An 18,873-nucleotide genomic window follows, 5' to 3' on the forward strand; every position below is an offset into this window, starting at 1 on the left:
AGAAAAAAGGTAGATGAGGTCTTGGGAACAGTCTAGGCTTAGGCAGTAGATGACAGGATGTGTGTGTGTGTGTGTGTGTGTGTGTGTGTGTGTGTTACTATTGATGGAGCCTAATAGTCACATTAAATTGAGGTAAACTATTCTTTGTAAACAACATGACGTATACAGAAGGAGACCTATAAACTTTTATGATTTTTTTAAATTTTGGCTTTCTTAGTGTTAAAAATGTATATCATAAAGAATCAGTTGCCTGCATCATGTATTTTATTCTTATCTAAAGAGAAAGTGAATGGTGCAGTCCTTACAGGGAATCTGTTTATATTGCCTGTTAAACTATAAAACAGCTCCCTTTAGCTATTTCTGATTTGAAGTGTACATACTGTGGTGTTTTTTATTTGTTTAAAGTCTGAATCTTAGATTTTATGGGGAAATCCTGTGCGAATCTGAAAAACCAAATTGTGTATCCACTCACCTGGAGGTCTGGAAGCTTCTGTAGATTTTTATAGTCTAATTAATAATTATGTAGGTAGTAAAATCCCCCAAAGACCCCTCCTTCTACTCAGGAATTGTTCTGATTTCTTATCCTGTTATGTGGGTCAATATCACATCTGAATTATACGTATAACTGAGAATAAGTTAGAGAATTGCAATGTGGGAATATATAAATGACTATAAATTTTGCTTCAAATTTTCTTCTTTGAAGAACAATTGGGACTAGACACATTCCATCCTATTTGCATCATGCAGCAGATAATGTTTCTAGGCTGGTCATCACCTTCATGATGCTACCAAAAGCCCCATGGGGCTATAGCTATAAGGAGAGAGTAGAGTTATAAGTATCCATATATATTTGTGTGTAACAAGACTTGAAAGACTTTACTCAGCTTGGATCACCACCGATGTATATATCCATATATTATCAACTGCTCTATAGTCATAATGAATCTTATTTGTAGTTTCCAGATAATAATTTAAAGTATGTTGATATGTTATTCTGATATAATATTTTGGTATACTAGGTTGCTTCTAATTACATTTCATAAAATAAATTATTACCTCAGGATAATCAAATCCCTATAATTAAAAATAACTCGTCTTTATATATTAAATGACAAACAAAAGTTATTCCTATTTTACTTTTATACTTTCTTTTACCTGTTTTATTCTTATCCATGTTTCCAAAAATAGATAAAAAGCAAACTTATGAATTATACAAAAATCCCAGTAATACATCATTTAATTATGCCTCAGGAGCACAATAAAAGTGAAAATTAGCATTTTATAATACAATGTGTTAAAATAAAAGTATAGAATTATATGTGCTCACTATTAAATAATAAAAAAAAAGAGGTTAGGAAAATGTAGTTCTTTAAAGAAAATACCAGATAAACGGATACCAAGATTCTTGTAGTGTTCTAGTCATCCCCATTATTGTTGAATATACAGATTTGACAGTTTCTTACAGAAAAAAAGGCAAAAATGGTTTCCATTTGACACACTGTCGTGGGGATAATATAAATAATTTCAGAAGCTTTTACAAAAAGAGACAAGCAATCCAGTTTGTTTATTCCTAAGGATAATGCCGAATTTATTTATATTTTAAAAGAAAGAGCAAGTTCTGATTTTAATCCCTAACATGTTTGAATGTACCTTGTTTAATTTCTCTGCTTCCATTGCTAAACCCTGGTCAGGACGGTCATTATCCAGAGCCAGCCCTCCCTAACTGTTCTCCCATTTAAATTAGACCACAGATTTGCTCTTATCTCCCAGCTCGAATTCTAAATCCTTTTTAATGCAACTCCTCTTAAAACTTCAATCTGAAATAAACAGCATTTCATTGTCCATTTTATTGTGTTCCTTATATGCCTTAGCTCATTAACAGATTCAATTTAAGAAGCACATACTTAATGCTGGGTACTACACTGAAAAATATTTTTTAAATAATTACTATTTTTTTTCTTATAACATGTTGTTAGGGGCTGGATGTGGCCCTCTTCTCCTACCCAAAATTCATATGTTAAAGTACCAACCTTCAGTACCTCGAACTGAAATTGTATTTAAAGATAAGTTCTTTAAAGAGGTGAGTTAAAATGAGGCCAGTGGGATGAGGCTCTAATCTAATATGACTGATGTCCTTATAAGAAAAGAGAGACAAGGGGTATGTGCATGTAGAAGAAAGGCCACACAAAGAGGAAACAGCCATCTACAAAAGGAGAGAGGCCTTGGGAGAAAACAACCCTGCCGACACTTTGATCTTGGACTTCCAGGCTCCACAATGGTGAAAAAACAAATTTCTGTCGTTGAAGGTACCTAGACTGTGATATTTTATTATGCCAACCCTAGCAAACTAATACACATGCATATTTAGTAGGTGTCCAGAGAAATTGGCAACATTGTAAAAACATCAAATTTTCCCTGAAGTTAAATGCTTAATACAGAAAACATAAGAGCCAATATAAAAATGGATTTTGAAGAAATTCCTCCTTGTATCCTCTTCTCCACCCCTCTAAATCTAGCACAGCTCATCTATTACCACTGTGAAATGTTCTAGGCCATGCTAGTCCCCTTGTCAGGATCTCTTAAGCACTTATTTCCTAGGCAACTGGGAAAAATATATTTAATATCAGAACTTTGTTCTTATTCTGAACCCTATATTTAAAACCAATATAAATATACCGATTTGAAGCTGGTGTAAAGTAAGATAAACAGAGCCTCCTTCCTTCTTATTCAGTCCATCACTCACTTTTTCTTTCCTTTCATGCTCACAGTGACTCAGCGACACCTAAGACACGACCACAAGAGACATGAGTTTGAAACTCCTGAATTATATCACACTTTATTATTATCTTAAAATATCATCATGACACAAGATCTCTCATATTAGAACTGAGGCTATACCATACGCTTTTAAAAATTAAATTTATGGGGCAACATTGATTAACAACATTAAATAAGTTTCAAGTGTGTAATTCCATAATTACATCGCCTATATATCGCATTGTGTGCTCACCATCCAAGGTCTAGTTTCCTTCCATCACCATGTATTTGACCTTCTTTATCTTCTTCTCCCACCTTCCTTCCTCTTTATACCATATACACTTTAAAAAACACTTTCTACATTAGGATGAAAGACAGAAAATTGAACTAATAGCACAGTTTAGGGTACAATCTTTAAATTGTTTGTTAAATGAATTAGAATTGTATAATTTTTCTGACTTAGATTGCCATCACCAGTATGAGAATCTAAGAACACCAACTACCTGGGAAGCGAGGCACCGCTTGGAGTTGGTACGGTTTGGGTTTCGTGGATAACCCGTATATAGGCGTCATGTCGAGCTCGGCTCCGGGGCATTTTTTCAGCTCGAGGTGTTGCAGAACCGTGGTGATGAAAACGAATATCTCATTTCGTGCAAGATCTTCTGCAAGACACTTCCGGATTCCCATTCCAAATATCAGAACTTTCTCAGTAAGACTTTTATTCAGTTCCCCGTTTTCATTTAGAAATCTCTCTGGTCTAAATACAGTAGGATTATCCCAAATAGTTCTGTATAAAAGAGACAAAAGTAATATCTTAAAAAGGAATCAATTTACCATTTCACCATTCTTGCCGACTCTCCACAATAATTTTGTTTTGCATAAAATGTTTTGTTCAGGTTTGGAATATCCTTTAGAAATTTTATTTAATATGTATCTATATATACATACATATACACACATGTGTATATACAATTATGGAAATATATAATTATTTTTAATTTACATATATGTATATTCTTTCCTTCAATTTATTGGCAATTTTAGTTACAATTATACTTAGTTTTCACTAAAAATGACTTCTGATTAAATATTGAATAAAATACCTAAAAATTTATTTGAAATTTTTATGATTTTAAATTAAGAGTTCTATAAAATTCTCATAAGAATATTTCGAAATCGTAGTATAAATAAAAGGTGATAACTATTCAATCTCCTTTGCTTTAAGCAAAAATGAGCAGGAATGAGACTGAGCCGCACCTCTCATTCGGCTACAAATGTGTTTAGGAAAATGCTTTTGTATATCATTACAAAGAGCAGGCAGGTCACCAGAAAGTAGCTCTGACTGAGGGGGTTGCCCACCGTTCCCAATTATTTTGCCTCTGGTTCTCTCGTCTCCCTCCACCTTTTGTTTCAGGCACCATATCTGGCTTGTCAAAACAACTAATGCTAGCATGTTTCCTAATACACCTTAAGCCATGCATCAGAGACCCACCTGCCTTTACAAAGAACTGGGCCTCTTGTTTTCTTTCTGTACCAGTGGTCATAAACCTGGAGACATACGAGTCATATTCAGTCCTCCAATAAATTTTATTTTGCTTTCATAATCTTTTTAAAATAATTCATTGTTGAAACATTTAAACATCAAAGGTTCCATGTGAAAATTTGTATTTCCAAGTTCTCTCCTATAACTGAAAGAGCTGACAGCATTGGGACAATGTCCTGCTTGTCCTCAGTTTACTGAGCTGAATTAGATACAGCAGATGACCTATACTGACTGCTTCGACAAATGCAATTCTCTCATTTTTGGTATTTTCCACTGCTCGGTAGGTGCTTATTTTATTGCCTCTGTTTTAAACTGGATATGAATAATTTCCCCATAATATCAAGTCTTGAATCACATACTCATTCAGCTTAAACAAATGCTTCCAAACAAACTGTATTTCTTTATAAGCACCTATGTTAATATGGTTTATTTGAACATTACTTGATATTCAATATAACCACACATTCTTAGCACACCAGAACACTTAGGATACTTGAGGTTGTGCTAACAGAGATTGAATACCATTAAATTTACACTGACTGTATTTTCCTCGTAGTGGGTTTTTAGTGTTTTGTTTATTCAGCATGATCACTGGGTGTGAAGAATGAAGGTGTCAATCTCTCTGACAATAAGTTTTACACTGGACAGTCTATGCAGTGTATTCCACCATTTGCTGCTTACAGAGATCGTGAAGGTGCTGTTAAGTGCACAGGATAATCACTTCCCTCCCTAACAGCCTGCTCCATGAGACATCAGAGGTCTTGGGTGAAGATGAAAAAGCTGTACACAACACTGAATATATAGCCTGATGAGTGCATGAGAATGCAATCTCTACCAGTTTATTGGAGACATCAAGCCCTGACCACATGGAGCATCTAATTTCCATTAAACAAAATATACACACTTACATGTGGGTCCTGCTTCTGCTATCTGATAAATATGTGACTGAGTCAATTTGTTTAACCTGGCTGAAAGTTTCTTTATCTCTAAAATTGGCATTGTAACAACACCACTGCAGAGGGATATTGTTGAGGCTCAAAGGAGATACTTCAAGATTTTCTGCCTGACACACGTTAGGATCTATAAATATTAGCTGTCATCATCATTATTCCCACCACCACCATCTTCACTTTCACTGTGTGAAGTACCTTCATCTCAACCCTTCCTTTTATAGCTGATATGAGTCCGTCTCTAGCTACATTTTATTGACAAATATTATATTGAGGGGCACTATGCACCGAGCACTGATCTAGGTGCTGAGGTAGAGGAAAACCAAACAAGCAAAAAGAAAGAAAAATCCCTACTTGGTGGGTTGTATATCTGGTGGGGTTATTTTAGCTGCATTTCAAGCATTAGCTGGTAATATCCATGTAAACGGTGAGCCCATGAAGTCCTTGGCTCATGCCTCCCCCACTAAGCCCACTTTTTTTTCCATTTTATTTTATTATTAGTTTCATATATACAGAACATTGGTTAGACATTTTTATCATTTATGAAACAATCCCCCTGACTACTCTTTCTTCTTTCTGGAGAGCCCACTTTTTCTGGAAAGCCCACTTTTGAAATTGGATTTGCCCCGAATGAATTTGTATTAAGATCTCGCCCTTCCATTATTGGTGTGGAGGGAAAACTGAATTTCTTTCCAAATTCTTTCAAGAGAAACAGAAGGAATGAAGTTGGGTTAAGAAGAATGCAAATCTTTCCCTGATTAATAAATAGTAAACAAATAACCAAGCAAATTTCTCCCAAGAAATAATTTTGGTGACTTACTCATCATGATTTACTTGATACAGGTTAATAAAGATGCACGTTTTCCTGGGAATGAAAGAGCCATTCAGCGTAGTGTCTGCTGTGGTGCTGGGAAAGCAAAACACAGCATTACGGCACCTCCTGTCAATTCAAATAACCCATCCCTACACTGCCTCCCACAACTCACAGACTACCTTTATTAATGCCGTTTAAAAACTATAATATGACATCCTTATAAATCTTTGTTCTTTCATTAATTGATACATCCTCCAACTATTATCAAATTAGTAATTTATTTTTTTCTTGTATTTATTAAATGTATTGAGCACTTAATATATTGAAGGCTTTGTGATGAGCTAAAATCTCAATAGAAAATTATCTTAATATTCCCATGATAAAGTTACTCATAAGTAGATACATCAAATTATATCAGGAAACTATTAAGAAAATTTTAAAGCACTTCTGTGTACCCCATGTATTTTTGGCTTTAATTAACAGATTAGAAAAACAAAATGTAACATCTTTTAGTACTTGATAGAAGGAACAATGAAATTGAAACTAGAAAATCTGAACTCAGACCTGCTCACAGTGAGATATTGGGCAAATCTCATACCTACTCTATGATGTTATTTCCTAGCTGTGAAATGATATTATTTTGGATGATCACTAAGTTGTCTCTAGAACAAATAATCAATTTTTTCTAATCCCATACAAACCGTATAGCTATTCCCTTTATATGTCTGTAATTATGCTTGGATTAGATTAAATCATGTTATATTTCCATATGGCACCACCTAACATCCTAGATGGCCCTCACACTCCTGACAGGAGCAGCAGTGACATTTCAATTTGACAAATTTGAAAGAAAATACTGGACACATTTAGCTTAGCCACTTTGGGGTTCTCTTCTGATTAGTCAACCTGCAGAGAATGTACATCTCCTCTATAACCACTAATGGGCTTAGCTTGGAAAAGGAGGTTTTATACTTCCAGGAGAGTCTGCTGTTGTCCAATGTAGCCAGAGACTGAGTAGAGAAATATATCTAATTCCAGTGAGGAGTGAGAGCAAGCCTGCTCGGTTCAGCTCTAAGCCAAATTGTGCAGACTAGCTGTGGTTGTTAAAAAAGCTAATGTTTGAATTTCTATCTGACCTATGTTCATTTTTGTACCTTGCACTGAAATTTGACAAACAATCTAGACAGCATTCATTGGGTGCCCTCACAACAAAGAGGAAGGCCAAAAAAAAATTGACCTCTTTCTCAGAAGGATCACCTTAACTTATGCATAGCCACTTGCGTATTTCAATGTATTCCTGTCCACATGCCCACTTGCTCAAATTCTATTCTACGTAAAAAGCTACATGCTACTATCTTATGAAAACCTAGCATTAACATTTTGGTTTCACTAACATTAAAAATGTGAGTGACTATTTATTCTAAAGGAAGATTCAGTACATAAATGCTTAATTGTAAAAGAGTTTTTCTCTCTTCATATATAGTCCTGGATTATTTTGTTTTAACATATTTTCTGCTTTTTGATCTCTTGCCTTTCTATATAGAAAACAGTAAATTTTAGGAGTAGAAAAATAGATTAGTCCTAAACAACATATATAAGATGCTTTTATGTGCAAATATTCTTGGTTCATATCACACTACTCTTACTGATTAATGCATTTGGTTTTTTTTTTATTTTATATTAGTTTATTTCTTTACTTTTAATAATATAATGAACATCTATCTCCTAAAATAAAATTTCCTGTCAGATATGTCCTCAGATATGTTTTCAAGGCCCCCAAAATAGATCACCACAGTCATTTAATCCAAATGATGCCTGTAAACTTTACAGGGCCTCTCTGTTCCTAATTACTTAAAAAATCTTGTAGGTCATACTTTTCCATGATGTACCCAAAGTCACCTTATGAAAGCCATTGGGACAAAAGAATTGCTTCTCTAGAACTTGGACCTATTTTTAAAACCTGAGTTAAAGATGAAATTTACCTCAACCAGAAAGAGGATCTGCAGGAAAGGGATCACTGTGAAGAGGCGACATTGTGTATGAACATGGAGAGCAAAGTAAATGGACAAAATACAGGGAACTGTGCTGCTCACTATCTGGCCACTTAGGACACCGCAGCTGAGGGCACTACACATGGCTGTGTCATAGTTAACACCATCTTCCTGGGGTGAGAGAAATTTCTACTCCTTCACTATTTAAGGATAGAAGAAGAAAAAACACTGAGAATTTTATTTTTTATTTTAATTGTGTGGAATGGAAACAATTCAAGCCACCAGAACTTTGGCTGTCCATATTCATATTTAGCATAGTTTATCCACTTAATCTATGCTGGCATGCATTTGTGAGTTGGAGAGTACGGTATTAGACTCAATAAACTTTCAAATATCTATAAATGGATACTCTGTGCAATAATCTGTTTTTGGCAATACTGGCTACCTTAGTCTATTGCCCAGCAAAACTGTAGGCTACTGAAAATGAAGCTACATCAGCAGGTGGCTATGACTGCTCATAAGAGGAAGTTAGAGCATATGCATGACATTTCATAGCCAAATATGTGTCATGGTTGTGTTATCCATTGTTTGGAACGTCTCTATCCCTCTCCCCATAATTAGTACACATAAAATGAAAATTAATGGCATTATCGTTTAGCTATGGAAAACATTCACAAAAGATGCCTTTGCTCTATGTAAAAATTTTATTAGAGGATTTCAAAATAAAATGAAATAAGATTTAAAATAATAGTAACATAATACAGATTTTAAAGGACTGAAAGTATTCTAATACCTTAGATTCCTCACTCCGCCCACCCAACCATTGGTTGCTATTTCAAAGAAGAATCATATGCTTACCAATGTGGAATAGTAAAAGGAACAAGGGGGGAATGTCTGAATATTTCATTTATGAAAGCTTCTGTATAGGGTAAAATTTTTCTGTCTTCGAATCGGGGTGATTTCAGCCCAATATTTTTATCTGAAACAAAATGTGTTTTTTTAATTATTTAATAAGAAAAATGGCAATTATAAGAATTAGATTTTTCACCTGAAAGCACATTACCAATTTCTTCTTGAATTTTAGCTTGAACTTCTGGATAGTGTATTAAATAAAGAAAGCTCCAATATAGACATGTTGATACAGTTTCAAACCCTGAAAAAGAAATAAGACACAAAGTATCATGGAAACAAATGTTAGCAGAATTGCTATTCCCAATTCACTTTATATTTGAATATTAAGAATCTAGGGAAAAGAATCTACATATAACCACAAATTAATAAAATCACAATAAAATAATTATTGTACACTAAAGTGTGTTTCAGATTATAGGCTTAACCTCTCACCCATGAGGATAGCCACTATTAAGAGAACAGAAAACAATACATGTTGGTGAGGATGTAGAGAAATTGGAATCCTTATGCACTGCTGGTTAGAAGGTAAAATAGTGCAGTCACTATGGAAAACAGTATGGAGATTCCTCAACCATTTTAAAAAGAATTATTATATGATCCAAGAATTCTTACCTCTGGGTATAGTATATACAAAAGAATTAAAAGCAGGATCTCGAAGAGATATTTGCACACTCATGTTTATTGCAGCATTATCCACAATACATAAGAGGTGAAAACAACCCATATGTTCATTCATGGATGAATGGATAAACAACATGTGATGTATACATGCAATGGGATATCATGCGGACTTAACAAAAGGAGATCTTGTCACTTGCTTCAACATGGATGAACCTCGAGGACATTAGGCTACATAAAACAAGCCAGTCATAAAAGGGAAAATCTTGTATCTAAAGTAGTCAACATCATAGAAACAGAAGTCGAAAGGTAGTTGTGAAAGGCTGGGAGTAAGAAGGAAGAGAATTGGTATTTAATGGGCATATAGTTCAGTTTTGCAAGATGAAAAATACTAGAGATCTGTTGCATGACAATGTGAATATACATAATATTACTGAACTGTACAGTTAAAAATGTTCAAGATAGTAAATTTAATGTTATATGTTTGTAACCACAATAAAAGTTTAATAAAACAATTTTTAAAATATGTTATGACAAGCGAAAAAATGGAAATATTTCACTACAAAATAAGCACCACTGTTATGATAATAATAATGTCTATGATACTCAGCCATTAAAAAAAAATTGAAATCCTGCCATTTGCAATGACGTAGATGTACCTAGAGGTTATTATGCTGAGTGAAATAAGTCAGACAGAAAAAGATAAATACCATATGATTTCACTTATATGCAGAATCTAAGGAACAAAAAGAACAAACTAATCAAAAACAGACTCACAAATATAAAGGACAATCTGATGACAGCCAGAGGGGGGCTTGGAGAAAGGGTGAAAGGTTAAAGAAGTACAAATTAGTAATTGATAGATGGTCACGGGGATGGGGGGCATGACTTAGGGAATTCAATTAGCATTAATGTAATGGCTAGGTAGAGAGCGAGAGGAGAGAAAGAGTGATTAGGGGGATAGTTTTATAGACTATATAAATGTATACTTGAAACTAATAATAATAATAATAATGGTTATGATCTATGCAGTAACAATAATTACAATCATAAGTAACTATTGAGTGCTTACTCTGTCCCAGACTATATATCTATATCTCTATATCTATATTATATGTAGTATATATAATTATGCTCATTTCACTGAAGAGAAAATTGCGCCTCAAGAATATCAGGAGGCTTGTTCAAGGTGACACAAATCAGAAGAGGCAGAATCAGAACTTAAGCTTGAACTTATCTAGATCCAAAAGCCATAAGTTTGTATGAGCACATAATGGAAGATTGAGTACATTTAATTTTCTTAAACATATTACTAGAGAGGTTTATTAATTTTCTTTTCCACTATATTTGAATTCAAAATACAAATTCAGGTATGTTGTTGAGTGAATAAATGCATTATAAAGCAGTAATACATTATAGTGAATACTCTGTTTTGCACATATTTATTCAAACATTGTTAACTGTGTTATACACATCTGGTGGCTTTAATCTGTATCCTAGTCACTTTCATCATTTGCCATAATTTTGTTTGTTGATTTTTCAGGGTCTTGACAGTATTACATATTTCTTAAATATATTATTAAATTAAGATGAAAATAAAGTTTAATGGATTGGTTAATCGCACCTACACACACCCAGTCTTTAGTAATTGGTGGTGTTCAGGCTTAAAAAAAAAAGTCCTTACAAATTCTAACGATTGTATTTAGCATCAAACAATTTGCAGGAGAAATGTTAAAAACAGCATTTGTATGATGAATAACCAGTGCATCCATAAAATTTAAATTATGATCAAAATAATAAATATATGTCAGTGTGTGGGGAGAGGGAGCAGGTGCATTTGTATGAGGAAAAATAATACAAATAAAACAAATGCTTCTGTTTGCAAGGAAATTTCAGGAACACAAATGCATAGAACCTAAAAAAAAATCCAACTGCCAATAAATGTAGCATAAAGGAGAAAGGAAAATTGAGTTTGAAGAATATTTAAGCAAAAATAAATCTGTTAAAACACTTCAGTATTTTGGTAGTGTTGTTATACTAAGAGAATTTGCTTCTTGCAGTTTAACATCTTATAGAAATTGTAAGATTACTCTATAGGTAAAAAGGATCAAAAATATGAAATTTAAAAATGATAATAGTAAGGTAGCAGAATATAGATTATCTTTTTGACTAAGATTTTAGTATTCTATATGAAAAACTCAAAAATCACTTTATTGGATGACCCAGAAACTCTGCCTCTTAGCTTAAGGTTCTAATTGAAAAGAAGGCAGAAATGATGGACAAAGATGATTTTTTTAGCATTAACAATATATTCAATATCTCGGTATTTTTGCAGGCTGAAAACAAACAATACAGATCTCCACCCAAGAGACAGCAGATGAGTAAAATGCGGGGGATGCATCCATGAAGGATTATGCAACCGACCAAAGCAGTAAATTAGAAATACATCTGGCAACCATCATTAGATCTAATAAAATAAAGGGCTTCACAAAAAAAGATAGAAGTAATGTAAATAACAATGGTGTTATTAAAAAATTAAAGATCATGATAACATAAGAATACATGATAATATAATATCTATTTTATAAGAATATATAAAACAAACAAAAAAATCCCAACACTTTAAATAGATTAAGAATAAAAGTCAATGGGTTGGGAAAGGGACTGGGAGGGGGATGTGAGGATAAAAAATAATAACCAAACAATGTCAGGCATTACGTGAACAATGATGTTAATGAACATGAACTGGAGACCATGATTAACTCAATTCTCTACTGAGATGAAAGTAAGGTTTTCTGAATGACATGAGAAAAAGGCAGAATGTCAAATTATTTATACAGAGTAAGATCAACTATACAAAATGGCCGATATTCAAAGAGAGAAATACTGCAAACATATAAACAGTAGAAAACAAAAATTTGCAGTTAATCTTTATTTGCCTTGCATATTGACAAATATTCTCACATACCAGCTCCAAAGATGTCACTCACGGTGCTTATGATTTCATCATCATTTAAGGTGGCTTTTTTTGTAGCAGCATATTTATTTTGGCACATACTAATCAGAACATCAGTAATGTCTCGCATATAGTTCTGAGGAAAAAAATCTTAGTATGATTATTGATCCCTACCTACATTTCACATCACATATGAATCTCATGGACCATGTAACATGAAATGAACTCAATTTGTTTAGGAATATAAAGAATATAGTAGATCATTTTAAACCTTTTAACCAGTTTTGCTATTTTGCTTGTCAATGGTAATGCTTAATCTTGAAAGAGTATAGAATGGAAAACCAAGTTACAACACTCAATTTTCTCCTTGTAAGTTCTTTCAATCAATAAAAAAGTACGTCTATCTGGAAGTGTACTTAAAAAGTTAGAGATTAACTTATTATAAAGAAATTGCCTGACAATGAATATAATAAGAGATTTCCAAACCTATTAGATAAATTTTACTGTAATCACTATGCAGAAAGAGATGAGACTGAAGTAGGTTAGGGAGTAAAAAGAAAAATTCACAAACTTTACAAATTCTTTTACTTGCTTTATCTGATCTAGAATTATCGATTGGTACTATGAGTAGATTGTTTACTGCCTCTTCTTTTTCATTGGAGGGGACTTAACTCCTTACATCTCTTCATTTGCTCAATTATCCACCTTTTCATGTTTTACTTATTTTTTTTCTTGATTCTATCATCTCAGCAAATTAACCCTCAAGAACTGGGATTCTTTCTAATACATACATATTTTACGAGAGAATTTTACTCTTCTGTGGACCATCAAATTAGGCCAAAAACATTTCAGTGGCCTCACAAAAAAGGTACATTTCTGTTACCTGAAGGACTTTCCACATGTGTTATGATCTCAAAGTTTGTTTCTATATAGAAAAAAGGAACTCAAGAAGGAAAAGAGTAAATTACATATTCTTTATAATTATTTAAAACACTTTCTGAAAAAAAATGTGTTGATACTTTTAAGACCTCATAGTTTCTGATGTAAAATGAGAGACACAATTATTGATTCATTCCTTTAAGGAACTCACTTGGATGTTGGTCATCATTCATCGGCCAATTACAGATTCATAATTCTAGTTTGTGTCTTATCCGCACACTGAGGAAACTTCTGAGATCTCGAAGAATTCAGAATTCTTCTTAGGGTCTTTATATGAGAAGTAAATTGTACTGCCTATAATCTCATTGACTAGAACTCACTTTTACTAATAGTTTAGGAAAGGGTCATTATAACAAAGTTAAAGTAAAAAGAACCAAGGAAAAATACAAACAATGTTCTGGGTACTCAATGCATCTCATTATGTTCCTTTGCTTCTCACTAAATCCCTTGTCTTGGTATACATTTAAATCCTTACCTTATCATATGTAGTAAGATGGTCCTGTACATGTAGTGCAATGAACTGATTCAGGTCCTGATAAAACTTTCGAGGAGCATTTATAATCCGCAGTGGAAGGTAGCGGAAACATGGTATAAAATCAGCAGGGTTAGCTACACTGGAGGCCTTGAGGAAGTCATCATTTGTTTTAACTATTTTAAGAAACTCCTCATTACTGTGATCATATCTCTTGCCAAAGCAAAGGGCACAGATAACATTGGCCACTGCACATGTGATAGCATTTCTGGGGTCAAAGCTGCCATTTTTGGAAGTCAACTCTGCAAACACTTTTATCATCTCAGAAACTTCCTCGACGACATGTTCCTCAGGTAAGCTAGAGCAAATGGAGGATTTTGACTTTGCTTTAGAAAATCTTCGTAAAGCATTAGAGGCAATTTTCTTATGAAGCTTCCAACTCTCTCCATAATTGACTGAAAATGAAAAACTCTTTCCTTCTGCAGCAAAAGAAAATGTATGCATGTTAGGTCTGCCTGCAAAATGCTCTCCATCCGTGAGTAGTACTTGCTTCACCATTTTCATTCCATTCACCACCACGACAGGCACCATGCCAAGCTTAATGAGAAAGACATCTCCATATCTCTTCCTCATCTCCATGAACGTAAGGTAAGGATGGTCTCCAAGCTGAAGAAGATTTCCTATGATAGGGAAGGACCAGGGGCCAGGAAGAGACACTTGCTTTCTACTCTTGCTCCTGAGTGTTTTCACAAACACAAGAATCATCGCCAAAATTATGAGAGAAGTGGTCACCTCTTCGCGAGTGACTGCCATGTCGAAAATCATTTTCTGGAATAAAATATCTAAAATAGAAGAATTTAAACCTTATTTTTGCCATTCTAACCATAGCCTAAGTGGTCTTTCTCTCTTTAAACATTTAGAAGAAAAGTACAGATTTTTTGCAGTCAGTTGAAAGTTATTCTTACCTGATGCACCAAGAGGGTAAAATCAAATTCTTGTAAACACTACACCTTTATTCCAGTTCTATTCTTTTCACAATTCTAACCACCAGACCAAATTTTTTCCTGTGGGATGGTTACATGATAGACAGAAGAAGAGGATGACTCAATGTAGGAAGCATGTTGGTGGTTGGGAAACGGACTGAGGGTGCAAAAGCTGATTTCATGCTTATTGACTCGGGGATCTTCATCTTGTTACTTAATCTAAGTGCATCCCAGTTTTCTCATATAAGTATGCTACCTGACAGAATTAGTCATATGTTCTTTAAACCCATATTTATTGAACCTCTCAATGTCAGGCATTAAAAATACAAAACAAAATTTCGCAGACTAATGAGGAATTAGATAAACAGAAATAGGACTACAAAGTAGAAAATGCTATAGAGAAATGATGCAGAGTGGTCTGTCATATTTGAGGATTAGATTAAATCATTATATTAAATACTTGGTAGATTACAAGCTAATTGGTTAGCTAATTGGTTGTCTGCCTAGCCTATCCTTGGATTTCCCAGCCTGCTTATAAAGGTGACTTTCTGAAGGTGTCCTTCTGCTCCATAACCTGCCCATGTAGTCACAGGTGATCGAACCAAGGATAGGCCACTGACCCAAGATAAGCCTTCCTGAGGAATATGGAATTGAGAATGTGAAAGATCATCCTCTCTTTGGATAGCTAGATTCATAAAACCTAACTTTGAAGACATGATTTGGGACCTTTCAACCTACCAGGAAGATCTGCGAAAACAGGTCTCAAAAATAAATGAAATAGAAAGGAAATGAAATAAAAGGGAGAGGCCTCACGACCTTGCATTCATTGCTTCTAGGACCTTCAGGAGATCTTGTTCTTAGATTGAATTTTTTCCTGCTAAACTAGCTAGAACTGATTTCTGTTACTTGCAACAGAGTTCTACTCCACCTACACACACACATGAAATGTTTTATATACATGCAGAATGTTTTTGTTAGTTATTACAGTTTGTAATATCTATAGAGAGAATACAAAACTTTCTTTCTCTGAAAACACAATTGAACTCTTCACATTTCTCAAAGTACTTACCGAGACAAGTAACACTGGTGGGAAATATATTCACTGGCCAGTGTAAATGTCCAGTTTTCATTGATTTTTGATTAAGTCAACTCTTGATTTCTTCTAGTCCTTTTAAATAAATATACAAGCAAACCTTTGCCACCTGTCTTATCTGATTGTTTTTCCCTTCCAATTTTTCAGATAAATGTGGCTAAGTAAACCAACTTGGTTGGCACTGGTTACTAAAGAATGAACTTCAGAATTAAAAGTGAAAGATTAACTTTTTATGTAATAAAAAAAAAACAACATAAATGTGCATTCAAATTAAAAAGAAAAACTGAGTCCCTAACCAATGCAATAGCTGTAATTTGTGAAAAGGAAACTATAGGGACTTCATTTGTGTCTTTGTTTTATAGCATGGCTGCCTTTGCAAAATCTCTCCCACTCATAATAACTATGACCATTTATTGCACACTTATCTTTTGCCAGATCCAGAACTAAGCATTAATTCTATACTCTCTTTCAAAACTGATACCTCTGTGAGGTAATGTATATGCCATTGTAGAGAGGCTTCAAGATATACAGTTGTTTTCACCATTTACTTTCCATGTTTTTGAGCTTAATAATGAATCACCAATTACTTACCTGTAACACTGTTTATATATATATATATATATATATATATATATATATATATATATATATATATATAAAATTCAATTTCTCTTGGGCATTCACCAAACTGCCAGTTTGCACATTGGCAATTATCAGCATTTAGAAAGCAGCCCACTAAACAGGTCAGAAGTGAGTGTGTCTGAAAGAATTTTGGACTCTCTTAAAGATAATAGGGTTTTCTGCCTCCCTCCTTTCCTACTTAGCTGTGGAACTTCTGTTAAATTACATCTCCTTTGGTCTCAGTCTCATCATCTGTAAAATGACACTTCAGACTGGAAGACTTCAAAAGCTAGCTATAGTCTTCACTAATCAAAGCGACAAAGAAAAATGGAGCAGAAGCCAGAGTTTAACGTACAGGGTTAATTAACCAGCAATGCTTTCAGAACAGTTAATAGTTCATCAATAGATATAAATAACTGTATGATCACCATGGAATTTTTCAACCTGGGCTCTTCTAGCTTCTTTTATTAAATCCTCTTTGGCAGCCTACCAGGCCCAGTCGCATTGCTAACTTTTCCAGAAACTTCCTTGGAAAGCTCTGAGGTCACATACTGTTCCTGTTGTTTTGGGACAGACTAAGGCTGAGGACAGGGGGTATAGGGCTCCCTAAGTGTGGGCTACTGCATTGTTAAATTTCAAGGGGAACTCTAACACAAAGAAGAGCCTGGTAATAAGAGCATATGTAGGTTGAAGGAATTTGTATGATTCTCAAACCTAGATGCCCATTAGACCTCCCTCGGGAGCCGTAAAAGCATTGCAGCACTCATATCCCACGCAGACCAATCAAATCCAAATCTCTAGGGGGGATTCATTTTTAAAAACTTCTCAAGGCTACTAAGGGGCATTCCACATTGAGGACAATTTTGGGGTAAAACAACCTGCTATGAGATCAACAAATCCATTTACCCAAATTACGATGAAACTCAGAAGACTCGCTTGTGCTCAGAAATCGCGCCCGTGAGTACGAGGAATTTGGTGGATGGCTCTAAGTACAGAGCAGGTTTTCCGGAACGCTGGAGGTATCCTAGAAAACAGAACAGTCTGGTCACAGCAACAGCAGGTATTGGGAAAGGCTGGGAGAGAACATTCTGGAAAGAGACAGTGAGGAGTGGACTTCGAACCCATGAAGGGAGGAGTTTGGAACTGGATCAGGCCATTTGAGAGCTGGAGGGAGGGATGGAAAAGGCTCTGCAGCCAAAATTGGGCCCAGGAAGCTGGGAAATTCCAGCATGAGTGAAGGAAGAGGGACACATCTGGAGCAAGGGGTTCTGAAAAAGAGGGCGAGATGGAAACTGATCTTGAGAAAAAGCAGAGTAGGACAGAGAGGATGGAAAAACTAATCATTTTGGAATTGCTGGTAATAAGTTGAAGAAGGGTCAAAAGATAGGCAGCGAGGAAGCAAGGAGCAGGAAGGTAAAAGACCATGATACAGAACTATTGCATTGCTGCGAGTTTCAGGGAAATAAAAATCTAGGAAACTTTGGTTCCCTTTCTCAAGGGGGTTTGGTAGTTTTCTCAGGAATCTTCACCAATCAGACAGATTTGCATGTTCACAACCAGAATAGTTAAATTCCGAGTATGATAGTCATAGTTTTGGTTTAAGAATAAACCTGTGTCAAGACATTTTTTCCACCTATAGGCTATTTTTTTCTACTTGTTACTAGATAAATGACATGAGGTTTGGGGACATCTTCCTGTCAAAGTGTCTGCAACTTATTACAAAATAAACTTTTTGGGGGGCACTGTAAATGTTTGCTGTCTCAAGGTCAACTTTTAATGAAAATTTACAAGAATGATCAATGGTAGCCAGCACATTCTCACATAAGCAAGAAAGCAAGTCCCCAAAGTGAATGCTAAACCTAATACATATTCACAACCATTGCCTTATGATTGAAGAATTAAAGTTAGGTCATTCATTCATCAGATTCTATTTTTCTTTTTTTTCCCCCCTGTGGAAGGCAGTTTAGCAGGATCTCCATATTTCCTGAGTTCCAATTCAAGCTCTGCTATTTCAGGGATTTGAGAATGTTAATAAATCTTTCCCCACCTTAATTTGTCCTTCTGAGTAAATGAGGACTTCTAGCAGTACCTATCTGAGATTAGTTAAAAGAATAAAATAATTTATCTATTCGACATTTAATATTTGGCACATAATAATTACTTGAAAAACAGTAGCTTCTGTTTATAGAAAAGGGATGCTACATTCCTAGAGATGAAGAGGGGG

General features: G+C 34.6%; 1 protein-coding gene across 2 annotated transcripts; it reads right to left on the reverse strand.

Annotated features, from left to right (window-relative positions):
* Window positions 1–2,189: 2,189 nt before the first annotated feature.
* LOC107511646 (cytochrome P450 1A4) lies at window positions 2,190–17,736 on the reverse strand. Of its 2 annotated transcripts, none has more exons than XM_016146194.2 (7): window positions 17,556–17,736; window positions 13,956–14,794; window positions 12,554–12,677; window positions 9,119–9,208; window positions 8,914–9,034; window positions 6,071–6,157; window positions 2,190–3,544 (listed from the first exon to the last, which is right to left on the reverse strand). In XM_016146194.2, the coding sequence occupies exons 2-7, from the start codon at window positions 14,775–14,777 to the stop codon at window positions 3,244–3,246; spliced, it is 1,545 nt and encodes a 514-aa protein (XP_016001680.2). In that variant the 5' UTR covers window positions 14,778–14,794; window positions 17,556–17,736; the 3' UTR covers window positions 2,190–3,243. The 2 variants fall into 2 exon arrangements, with proteins under 2 accessions (XP_016001680.2, XP_016001679.2); XM_016146193.2 differs by lacking the exon at window positions 17,556–17,736 and adding an exon at window positions 16,005–16,103.
* Window positions 17,737–18,873: the final 1,137 nt, after the last annotated feature.

The sequence above is a fragment of the Rousettus aegyptiacus genome, unplaced genomic scaffold (assembly GCF_014176215.1).
Source record: "Rousettus aegyptiacus isolate mRouAeg1 unplaced genomic scaffold, mRouAeg1.p scaffold_m13_p_3, whole genome shotgun sequence".
Classification (NCBI taxonomy): Eukaryota; Metazoa; Chordata; class Mammalia; order Chiroptera; family Pteropodidae; genus Rousettus; species Rousettus aegyptiacus.